The 12,158-nt window shown below is 40.5% G+C and overlaps 1 protein-coding gene and 1 pseudogene across 3 annotated transcripts in view; both read left to right on the forward strand.

Annotated features, from left to right (window-relative positions):
- The window catches only part of btaf1 (BTAF1 RNA polymerase II, B-TFIID transcription factor-associated), a 116,645-nt gene that overhangs the window by 10,848 nt on the left and 93,639 nt on the right, over positions 1–12,158 (forward strand). For all 3 annotated transcript variants that reach the window (XM_041209779.1, XM_041209781.1, XM_041209780.1), the window contains exon 2: positions 5,624–5,747. In XM_041209779.1, the coding sequence (XP_041065713.1) occupies positions 5,624–5,747 (124 nt within the window). The remainder of the gene's footprint in view (positions 1–5,623; positions 5,748–12,158) is intronic.
- On the forward strand, positions 397–515 carry LOC121290247 (annotated as a pseudogene).

The raw sequence follows: 12,158 nt of genomic DNA on the forward strand, positions 1-12,158 counted from the left end.
CCATTGAACATGCTCGGGTTCAAGTATAAAATAGATTGAATACACCAGTATCACCTTATCAAGATTAGATTGCTAAGTGCTTGAATGTTATTTTCCAATAGATTTATATTCATGAAGCACAAATTTCATTTAAGAACTGGTAATTTCAGACTTTAGAATCTAAGGCTTCCTTGAAACTGTGACAATCCTAGATTAAAGAACTGTAAAGAGGAAGGGCATTGCTGTACCCAAGTCCCATGCATTATTTGCAATAGAGTGTGATACTCAAAAGCTAGAAGCAGTGTTCGCATATGCGTTTTCACTTAGGCGACGTGATTTTCAGGACATTTTCTGGCCACGGTTGCACTTTGAAAATGCCCGGAGAAGTGCGAACTCCGAGTTGCTGGCTGAGAGTAAGCCTACGGCCATACTAGTCTGAAAACGCCCAATTTCGTCTCATCTTGGAAGCTAAGCAGACTCAGGCCTGGTTAGTACTCGGATGGAAGAGCACCTGGGAATACCAGGTGCAGTAGGCTTAGCTGTATATCTGGACGAACCGAGTGTGCCTCATTCTTTTGGTTTCTGGGATTTTGAGATCCTTGTTGACATGAGAGCTAAGTGGCGGAAGAAGCGTATGCACAGGCTGAAGCGTAAAAAACGAAAGATGAGACAGAGGTCCAGGTGAACAGCTGCTGAAGATTCAGTACTGATCAGGCTTTGTTGAATCTTACATGGCAAATGGACTTTGACGCTTCTGTTTATACATCTTTTTCTAAGACCAACAGTTTAGAGGCACTTCAGATGCTGGTCATGAGAAGATCTTGGTCTATTGTGGTACTGTGCCTTTATGTACAGTAGTTGCAAAATAAAATGTGAAAACTCAAAAAAAATGCTTTGTCCTTGTAACAAAAGGAGCTCATAGCATGCAGCATGAAACCTTCCTGCAGATGGTGCTCATTTGGGTTATCCATAATAACTTGTTCTGGGTGATACTTTGTTGCCTTGAGCAAGAGCTGCCTTTGGTAACCAAGCCCCAAAAGCTGGAACCCTCTGGTTTAATAAATGGACCATAGATGGAAAAATACTGACGGTTGGGTCAAAAGTAGCCTATTCCTAATTTAATAAAAACAAAAAATGCTGGAAATAGGTCAGGCAGCATTTGTGGAGAGAAAAACAATTAATGTTTCAGGTCTGTGACCTTTCATCAAAACTGAGTAAAGTTAAAAATGTAATTGGTTTTCAGCAAGTGAACTAGGGGAGGAAGAAGATAGGGTAGTGAACAGGAGCGATTACATGATTAAAAACTTTCATGGTTCAAAAAGTCAAAGTCAGTGGTAAAGGGTACATTAAAGAAACAAAAGATGTGTCAAGATGAGATGTGAACGTCTAGCAGTAAACAAAGTAAAGGGCTTAAGAAAGTAACGAGAGAAAACTGAACTAGCAATAAAATGGGACAAAGGTTATCATCTAAAATTGTTGAATCCAGAGGCTGTAGAGTCGATAAATAAGGTGCTGTTCCTTGAGCTTCATTGGAACACTGTGACAGGCCAAGGACAGAAAAGTTAGTTGGAGCAAAGTAAAGATTTGAAATGACAAGTGACAGGAAGTTCACGGCTTCATTTAGAAGGTGTGTTTCGGGTCTTGCATGATGAGAAGGGAAAAGGTAAAACGGTAGATGTTCCATCTCCTGTTCTTGCATGGAAAGTGGCTTGGGTTGGAGGTGCCTGAAGAGTGTACCAGGGTATTGCAGAGGGAACGTTTCCTTCTGCATACAGAAAGAGGGCAGGGGAAGATGTGTTTATGATGACATCATGCTGGAGGTGGTGTTTATGATGACATCATGCCGGAGGTGGTGGAAGTGTTGGAAGATGATCTGTTGAATAAACAAGCTGGTGGGGTGGATGGTGAGGACCAAGGAACCCTATCATAATTCTGGTAGGAAGGGGAAGAGTTGAAAACAAAAGTGTGAGATATAGATCGGATACAGTAGAGGACCTTGTCAACCAAAGTGGGGGAGAATCCTCAGTTGAGGAAAAAGGTAGACCTATCAGAAGTGCAAGCACTTTGTTTTTATTTCAGATTTCCAGCATCAGTACTTTGCTTTTGCACTATTCCTGATTAAGCTGTATTTGTGCTTCAAAAATTGTTTGAATTAAGTGATGTAAATAAAGTGGGAGCTGATGTTTGCTTTTCACATTAAGGTGCTCAATTCATATTATCTAGTAACTTAAAGTTAAAGGGTGACTCAGTGAGCCAAGGCCCCAAGGCTAGATGGTTTGGATTCTATGGTACTGAAGCAGCTAGTGAAGTTGAGTATGTTCTAGCGGGTATTTTAAGGAATTCCTGGAAACTGAAGTGATAATTGTGCTTTTGGATGGGAGAAAGGGAAGTATGATAATCTATGAAAGGGCAATTAGAAACCTAGGAAGCTAGCTGCTGAGTCTGGCACCATAGTAGGGTGAGCTGAGTAATGAATATTGAATCGCCTGGTTAAATATATAACCATGGAGAAGAGCTAAGTATAAAAGCAGCCAGCATGGTTTACATGGGGAAGAAGGAACATTTCTGGCAAGTTTATAGAGTCCTAGAGGTCTATAGCAAAGAAAAAGGCCTTTCGGCCCATCGAGTCTGCACCGGTCGAACAAGCACATAACTTTCTAACCCCATTTTCCAGCACTAGGCCCATAACCTTGTATGCCATGGTATCGCAAGTGCACATCCAAATACTTCTTAAATGTAAAGAGAGTTTCTGCCTCCACCTTTCAGGCAGTGAGTTTCAGATTCCCACCACCCTCTGGGTGAAAAAATTCTTCCTCACATCCCCTCCTGCCTCTTACCTTAAATCAATGCCCCCCTGGTTATTGATCCCTCCACCAAGGGGAAAAGTTCCTTCCTGTCTACCCTATCGATGCCCCTCAATCATGTACCCCGTCAATCTCCCCTGCTTCAAGGAAAATAACTCCAGTCTACCCAATCTCTCATAACTAAAACTCTCCAGCCCAGGCAACATCCTGGTAAATCTCCTCTGCACTCTCTCTAGTGCAATCACATCCTTCCCATAATGTGGATTCCAGAACTGCACGCAATACTCTAGCTGTGGCCTAACCAGCGTTTTATACAGTTCCAGCATAACCTCCCATTTCTTATATTCTATGCCTCGGCTAATAAAGGCAAGTATCCAATACACCTTAACCACCTTATCTACCTGTCCCGCTACCGTAAGGGACTTGTGGACATGCACACCATGGTCCCTCTGATCCTCAGTACTTCCCAGGGTCCTACCATTTATCCTGTATTCCCGTGCATTGTTTGTCCTGTCCAAGTGCATCACCTCATGCTTATCTGGATTAAATTCTATTTGCCTCTGACCAGTCCATCTATATCCTCCTGTAATCCTCCTCACTATTTAGCACCCCATGAATTTTCGTGTCACCCACGAACTTATTGATCAACCCTCACACGTTCAAGTCTAAATCATTTATATATACCGCAAACAGTAGGGGACCCAACACCGATCCCTGTGGAACCCCACTGGACACAGGTATCCAGTCACAAAAACACCCCTCGACTATCACCCTCTGCTGCCTGCCACTAAGCCAATTCTGGATCCAATTTGCCAAATTGCCTTGGATCCCATGGGCTCTTACCTTCGTTATCAGTCTTCCATGCGGGACCTTATCAAAAGCCTTGCTGAAGTCCAAGTAGACTACGTCAAAATGCATTGCCCTCATCTACACACCTGGTCACCTCTTCGAAGAATTCAGTCAAATTGGACAAGCACCATCTCCCCTTAACAAAACCATGCTGACTGTCCTTGATTAATCCCTGCCTCTCCAAGTGTAGATTAATTCTGTCCCTCAGAATTGCTTCCAATAGTTTGCCCACCACTGAGGTTAGACTGACTGGCCTGTAGGTGCCTGGTTTATCCCTTCCTCCCTTCTTGAACAATCGTACCACATTGGCTGTCCTCTGGCACCTCTCCTGTGGCCAGAGACATATTGAAAATTATTGCCAGTGCCCCTGCAATCTCCTCACTTGCCTCATTCAACAGCCTGGGATACATTTCATCCGGGCCTCGAGATTTATCTACTCTTAAGCCTGCCAGACCACTTAAAACCCCTTCCCTTTCTATGCTAATTTATTTAATTATATCACAGTCCATCTGCCTGATTTCCATACCCACATTGTCCCTCTCACTTGTGAACGCCGACACAAAGTATTCATTTAGATCGCTACCTACGTCTTCCGGCTCCACACACAAATTACCACTATGGTCCTTAATGGACCCTACACTTTCCCTAGTGTATCCTCTTACTCTTAATGTACTTGTAATAACTTTGGATTTTCCTTTATTTTAGCTGCCAATGTTTTTTCATGCACCCTTTTTGCTCTCCTAATTTCCTTTTTTAAGTTCCCACCTACACATTCCATACTCCTCTAGGACGTCCACTATTTTGAGCCCTCGGTATCTGTCATAAATCTCCCTTTTCCTCTTTATCCAATCCTGTATATCCCTCAACATCCAGGGTTCCCTGGATTTTTTGGTCCCACCCTTTGTCTTTACTCTCTGTTTCCTTCTTGAATGAGTCCCACTGCTCTGACGCAGATTTACCAACAAGTAGCTGCTCCCAGTCCACTCTGGCCAAAATCATATCTGATCTTATTAAAATCGGCCTTCCCCCAATTTAAAACTCTGATTTCTGGCCCATCATTGTCCTTTTCCATAACGACCTTGAATCTAATGGAGTTATGGTCACTACCTGAGAATGCTGCTCCACCGATACCTCTACCACTTGCCCGGCTTCAATCCCTAAAATTAAGTCCAAACAATAGGGTAGACTCAACTGCAGTTATTTTGAGGACGTAAACCTTTCCGGAGTTTGGGGGGGGGGATAGTGGGGGAGCAGGGATGGGTGGCTCTGAATGTGGCTTATTTAGGTTAACGTTTGAGACTTCCCTTTCAATGACACAATGTGACTCTCCCTTTGATCTCTTAATTAAACTGTCAGACGGACTCTAGTCTAGGCCACATGATTCTTTTCATTTAACCTACATTTAAAGATACATTTCTAGATTAAAATAATTGTATAAATATAATCCTATAAACTTCACATTTGTAACAATGTATCTTTGGAAAAATGGTTTAGCTGCAAATACTAGGTTACCCTTTTGGTGAAACCACTGGTTTTTAAGTAACATGATTTGAGACAGCTGCAGGCCTGAAACCCTCACTGCTGCAGTGCAGACTCCACTTCGAAAGTATGTCCAAATAGCACAATCTCAGCACAAGTTTCGGTTGAAAAGTGGAACTTGCGCCCTCTTGGCTGGAGCTAATTATGGATGCCTAATGGCTCTTTCTGTCCTTCTCTGTTACCTTAATAGGACCTTGCTAAGTGGTGAATAAGTAGCTTTCAGACTCTAATTTCAGATTATGGCTTTGGCTACAGAGGTATATATTTTTTAAAAAACCCATCGGCTACAACGCCAGCCTTTAAGTCTACCCTATTGTTTGCCCCACAGAAGACCTTTTTTAACTTTTTTCTAAAAAAACTTTGCTCAAATTTGTGTAAACTGCACTAGTATTTTGAAATTACCAGTATGTTGAATTGAAATGCTAAATAACCACTTTTTTTCTTTTCAATAGGCTTGATCGTCTCTTTATTTTACTGGATACTGGGACCACGCCAGTAACTAGAAAAGCAGCAGCTCAACAGTTGGGCGAAGTAGTTAAACTTCATCCTCATGAACTGCACAACCTGTTATCCAGAGTAAGATCAATTATTTTGGTCTAAAATGTGTATTTAAATATGTCTTCAGTTTTGGCATTTCACTTTTTGTTTTACAGTTAAAATGTTTGGCTGACCTACAATGAATGAAAAGCGTGCTTCTACAAAAACTACTATATTATGAACTTACATACCATCCATTGTGCATTTTGCAGTAGTAGTATAAAAAATATTCTGCTGAATATTTTCAATGTTTGTTTGACAGACTAGAGTGAAAGTGATAATTATGCAGTAGAAGAAAAAGAAGACCTGAGTTTCTGCTGCACAATTCCCTTCCTGGCTCCATCTTTTGTGAAACTTTTCAAGTTTTAAATCTAAAATTGCCTTTGCAGTCTTGATATTGTGCTAGTCCAAGTCAGCATTCATGGTAAAAGTAAGAGTCCATTTAATATAAACTTAATATACTGTTTCAGAAATGGGTCCTTACATCATAAAGGATTTTATTAGGGTGAAAATGTTTCAGATTACCCCTTTTTCAATATGTTGAAATTATGGGTCACTAGCTTTGACCAGGATGTTGAGTAAGGGTAACTGAGAGTCTACAGGTGCTCACTATTATTAAGGGTTAAATTGGCCAGCAATTTCTGGCATTGTCACATCCATAATTAAATGCTGTTCCACAAGCTTCACTACATTGAAATGTCACCAAGAGATACGGCATTCAAACACATGAAAGGCGTGAAGTTGCAATACTTCTAGATATCCACTATCTTGCCAGGAAAGGTTGGGGCTTGTCCACTGAAGTGAATTTTTAACATTCTAATCAGTGCTGAAGAACCTCCCTGGTAAGATGTGAATTTAATCTTACAAGCATGGAGTGTTATTCCTTCAGAATTTTAATTATTCTTAGAGATATTCCCTTTGCAGCTCCTCAAGTGCAACACCTTCTCTGGTTTTATCATTGTACCATTTGAAAGAAGCGAATGGCCATAAATTGGTACCTTTTCTTCTTTTCAAAGTCGATTCTCCGCCAGCTCCCGAGGATACCACGCTCTGTAGATGTAAATAATTTGGACAAGTGCCTCCCCACCTTCCTGCTGCCCATTTTCTGCCCACCTCACCCAGAAGTGCTTTTCATGTGTTATCCAGAAATATAATGTTGCACTGCAGGGAAAAGTGGCACACTGTGGGGCAAACTCTGACCACGGGCCAAAGGCTCATTCAAATGGTGCTGTCTTTGGGGCAAAGCGACAGATATAGGGCACAAGAATAAACCTAAATTCTTCAGTTCAAACTCATTCCGCTCCAGACTAAATTGGAAAGCTGAAAACTGGAACATTGGAATCGTTTTGAGGAAATTGTCGGAACACCAGAGCATTTAATCAAAATGCATAACTGTCTGGCAAAACCGTGATGTCTGGTCACCCTATCAGTGACGTGTGTGTGTTTTTCCATAATTTGCATTAAGATATGTTACAGTAAAATGGAGGAAGCTTTGCTTTGCATCTGGTTTGTTTGTTGCATTCATGAAAGAATTACATAGAAATTCTAACACCTAATCAGGTTTGTTCAACTGAACTAGTCAGTTTGTGTGTATCCCCCACGTGAATAGGAGTCCAAATCCCATGAGCCTGCCTTGCTTCCACATTCCTTTCATTCCCTTTCCTTCCACCGTTCATCTACCTTGTCTCATTTTTTGTTTTATTCTTCATGGGATGGAGCATCACTGGCAGGGCCAGCATTAATTACCCATCCCTAGTTGTCCTTGAAAAGATGATAGTGAACTGTCTTACTGAACTGCTGCAGTCCTTGTGTTGTAGGTACACTCACAGTGCTGTTAGGGATGGAGTTACAGGAATATAAGCTAGTAACATTGAAGAAATGGTGATATATTTCCAGTTTAGAATGGGGTGTGTGACTTGAAGGAGGACTTGCAGGTGTTGGTGTTCCCGTGCGCCTGCTCCCCTTGTTCTTCAAGGTGCTAGAGGTTATGGGTTTGGAAGGTGCTGTTGAAGGAGTCTTGGCAATTTTCTGCAGTGTATCTGGTAGTTCTGGAGCACAAGTCTTCAGCACTACAATCAGGACGTTGTCAGACCTTTGCTGTGGCCAGTGTAGTCGGCCACTTCTTGATATCACATGGAATGTATCGAATTGGCTAAAGACTGGCATTGGTGATGCTGGGGGCCTCAGCAGAAGGCCAGGATAGGTGTGCATTTGTCATAAATCGGATAGAACAATTGTTCGTTTTAAATCTGAGGAGCAAAGGTGTATGTATGAAGTTAGGTCACAGATCAGCCATGATCTCTTTGAATAGCAGAACAGGCTTAAGGGGCAAAATGGCTTACCTTCTGTTCCTCCATCTATCCCTAGAAATCCCATAATGAACCAACCATTCACATATTTCTGCTCTACTTGAGACAGGATAAGCAGGTTTTTAAAAAATGAGTCCTGCAGCTGTACTTGATCCAGATACAATTGCACAGAACCTGCTGGAAAAAGCACTTGGTGCTTGCATTTGTGCAAACGTATGACTGGTTCTTATGCACAGAACTTCTTTGTTAAGATGCAGGAATTGAAAACCATATATTTACTGTCTGTTTCATTATTGAATTTCTCAGGCAGCCACGTTTAAAACAGGTTGGGAGGAAAAATCACAACATGCATAGCATGTCTCTGTGGGTATCATCACAAGAAGAATAACTGGATGTCCATGCTTTAAACTAAATAATCTGTGGTCCCTTAGCCTTGGAAGCCTGTCCTCGAAGCCCAATAAACTTCACCCTGTTTTCACCTGTGTTTCTTATTTGTGTGTTCTAATTGAATTTTGTGTACTGAAGGCTTGGAAAATGATGTTCTTGATGCTGCGAATAAATCCTAGAACGTGGAGTTAAGCTTGTCTTCAGGGCTCCATGGTACACACCTAAATAACCTATGGAACACAGACCGATGTCGTTTTAGTAGTAGTGCAACATCAAAAACATCCCATTATGCTTCACAGAGGGATGATTTTAAAAAAATTAAAAATGCCAAGCCAAAGATGGTGACATCAGGATGGTTCACTCAAAATCTGGTTAGAGATCTACCCTAGAACAGTATTGGGAGATAAAGGTGGAGGGACTCAGGGTGGGAAATCTAGGCCCTGGCAAGTAAAGTCACACAGTAAAGAGTGCGATGAAAAAAGGAGTTCAAGAAATGGAGTTGGTGGCAGGTGGAGCAGGACCTGTAGGGCTGGATAAGATCACACAAATGGGGAGCGGTGAAGACTGAAGAGATTCAGACTTGAATATGAGAGCCCCTAAGTTTGAACCAGAACAACAAGGTCTCTATCAGTTTGTTCTGCACCAATAATTATAATTTATATTTTAAAATGAATTTCCTTAAATGCTATTGCATTTTTTTCTAAGCAGAATATCTTTGTCTTTGAAATTACCACATATAATCTTTATTCGCTGATTCCAGCTCCTTTTTCAGATGTCTTGGTATTTGATGAGTACAAATCTCAATTTTCTAGCTGCTGTTTCAAAATGAGTGTCCTTTTTTTAAAAAAAGAAGCGCTACACACTGCTTTACATATATGGAAATTAACACAATTGCTCTCTGGACATAGTTCATACTTGTATATCAGTAAAGGTTTCAGAATGCCTGTCAGGTCGTTGTCTATTCTGGCAGAGGTCTTGGTGTTTAGAAATAAAAACAGAAACAGCTGGAAAAACTCATCAGGTCTGGCAACATCTATGAAGAGATAAACAGAGTTAACGTTTAAGTTGAATGACTCTTCAGAGTTCCAGACCTGAGTTTTTCCAGCACTTTGTTTTTATTTCAGATTTCCAATGTCTGCAGTATTTTGCTTTTATTTGGTTCTGCCTTGCTGATTAGGTTACTTTACAATCCCAGGAGCAGGTCATATTCCTATTATCCCATCTTCCCTATTGTGTGAGCTTGCTTTCTCTGTAGTGTTTGTCAATAGATCCTCACCTAGAGCAATCACCCACAATGAATGATAGTTTAAAAATCATTTGAGGTCTGCTTACAGCTATATTAATTTAAAACAGAAGCTTAAAAATAATTCGGAATGGTTTGTCAACAGGTTTGCCTGTCTACTCCCTTCAAAATTGGGCTTAGTGTTAACAATCGAAGCAACATAAATAGATCCAATAAGTAGGAATTTAGCACTTTTTTTTGACTTATTAGAAAATTTAAATTATGGAACCTTTAAAATTATACCAACTCTTAACCAATATTGAGTTGGATGACTGAGGATTGATCTTGTGGAAAATGGTAAGTTTATTCACCTGACCTGTGACAGAATGATCAGTTATTAATAACTTAAATGAGCAATATTGTTTTAAAACCTGTGTGTTGAATAGAACAACAACCCTAGAGGGCTCAGCAGAACTTTTGCATACTTATTCAATTAGTTAGTAGTAATTTCATTTAAAATATAGAAGAGAATGAAAAAGGGAAAGCTCTGTGACTCATGAAATATTGTGGGCGAATCCTTCTAAAAATATTCTTAAAATTCCAAATATCTTGGATTTTGCAGTCAGTAGTGAAGCAAGAACACTCACTCTTAATCTCTAAGAAAGCCTTGCTGAGATTTCTCACCATCTTTGTGCTGAAAATTTTGCTCCTTTTGCCATGGGGATTTCCATTGTAGAACTGCAGTGATGTTGTGAAGTTGTCCAAGGAGCCAATCACATTAAAGAATTCCCAAAGACAGCCAGCCAGGAAATGAAAAGCACTGAAATCAGATCACTTCTTCAATATTTATCAGATCAGAATAAAGATTGGGACATACAGATGGGTTGAAGGGAGAAACTGACGTGAGGAGGGGGGTGGGGTGGGGTGGGTGGGGGTGGGGGGTGGGGGGGGTAGTGGTTCCACAGAGCAGCTTGTGATGGAGCAGTATGTAATTGACCACAACTTCAGGATTTTTACGCTAATCTGTTCATTCATTAAATCTTGAAGTTGCAGTCAGTTTCAGAGAGTAATGATGGCAAACACTGACAAAATCCTGGCCATAGTTTTTGGAAATCAGAGACACAACTTTAGGTGCATTAGCTTTGTTATAATCTCCACTGCCAAACCCCACCCACCTATATCATCCTGTTTGCACTAACTTTTGTCAGAGTATAAATTTTTTTCTTTGCTGAGTTTGTCCAATAACTTGGCCACATAACTGCTTTGAGATGTAAGCCTAATTTGAGTGTTAGAATCTGCTCAACTGTGGATAGCAGGTCAACACTCGCTAATTGAGGAATCAAACCTTAACCAGGAGTCTGTCTTCAGGAGAGGAAAGAAAATTGCTATAAAGATCAAATTTTTAAAAAGTTGCAAACAGATGAAGAGATGCAGAAAAGAACTTACTGCTTTTCATGCCACCCAGATGCTACAAAGTGCTTTACTGCCAATGAAGTGCTTTTGAAGTGTAATCATTATAACATAGGCAAACATGGCAGCAAACCTGTGCACGGCAGTGCTCCTCAAATGGCATTAATTGTTTTCAACATTAGGTGACCTTCCTTCAAATAGTTCAATGGAAACTTTAATATCTACCCGGGCGGCCAGACTGGGCCGCTGTTTAATGTGCTCTATGAAAGGTGGCACCTCTTACGATGCTATAATCCTTCAGTATTGCACTGAAATGTCACTTAGATTATGTGCTCAGATTTCAAGGATGTGATGTGAAAAGAGTCATATTGGACTTGCAATGTAAATTCTGTTTCTCTCTCCACAGAAGCTGCCAGACCTGCTGAGTTTTTCCAACATTTCCTGTTTCTTTTCAGATTTCCAGCATCCATAGTATTTTACTTTTATTTTGATTGCTTACTCTGCTTGATGACATCACTGTTGCTGAACATCTTGGTGATCTCCTTGACCAGACATCAGATTGAAAGTAACACTGGGAATTGGGAAATCCACACCATTGAGATCACTAGGTCTTTATGTGCTGCTTTCTTCAAAGTCAGCAGAGAGCATCTTTGCTTCAGGTGGATTGAAATCTGGGTCAAGATATGACCTGAATTTCTAGTTGTAAAATTTGTTGGTCTCCATTGTTAAAACCCTTTCTGACATTGTATTAGGTGTTTTTATTTCCAAAATTGCATTCAGATGCAGAGTATTTTCAATCCTTTAAAAAAAAACAGTTCGCAATGTGAATGGAAATTGGATTAATGATGTATGTAATACAATTTGCTCAGATCAAAGTGTACATTTTCAGTTGGACGGGCTTCGTTTGTTGGGTGCAACCCAAAAGGGGATCATTTGTGAGACACACTCCTTTGGAATCCAATGTGTATAGGAGAAATATGCAGACTTTTGATTTTTTTCCTTTTCATCTCTGCTATGTTGGAGTTGTGCAGGAGGAAAGAGAGACTTTTGTACCTATGAGAAATAATTAATTTATGCTTATCTCATGAACTAAATTTAAATAAATGTTCAAATATTCCTCAT

This window comes from Carcharodon carcharias, chromosome 17 (assembly GCF_017639515.1).
Source record: "Carcharodon carcharias isolate sCarCar2 chromosome 17, sCarCar2.pri, whole genome shotgun sequence".
Taxonomy (NCBI): Eukaryota; Metazoa; Chordata; class Chondrichthyes; order Lamniformes; family Lamnidae; genus Carcharodon; species Carcharodon carcharias.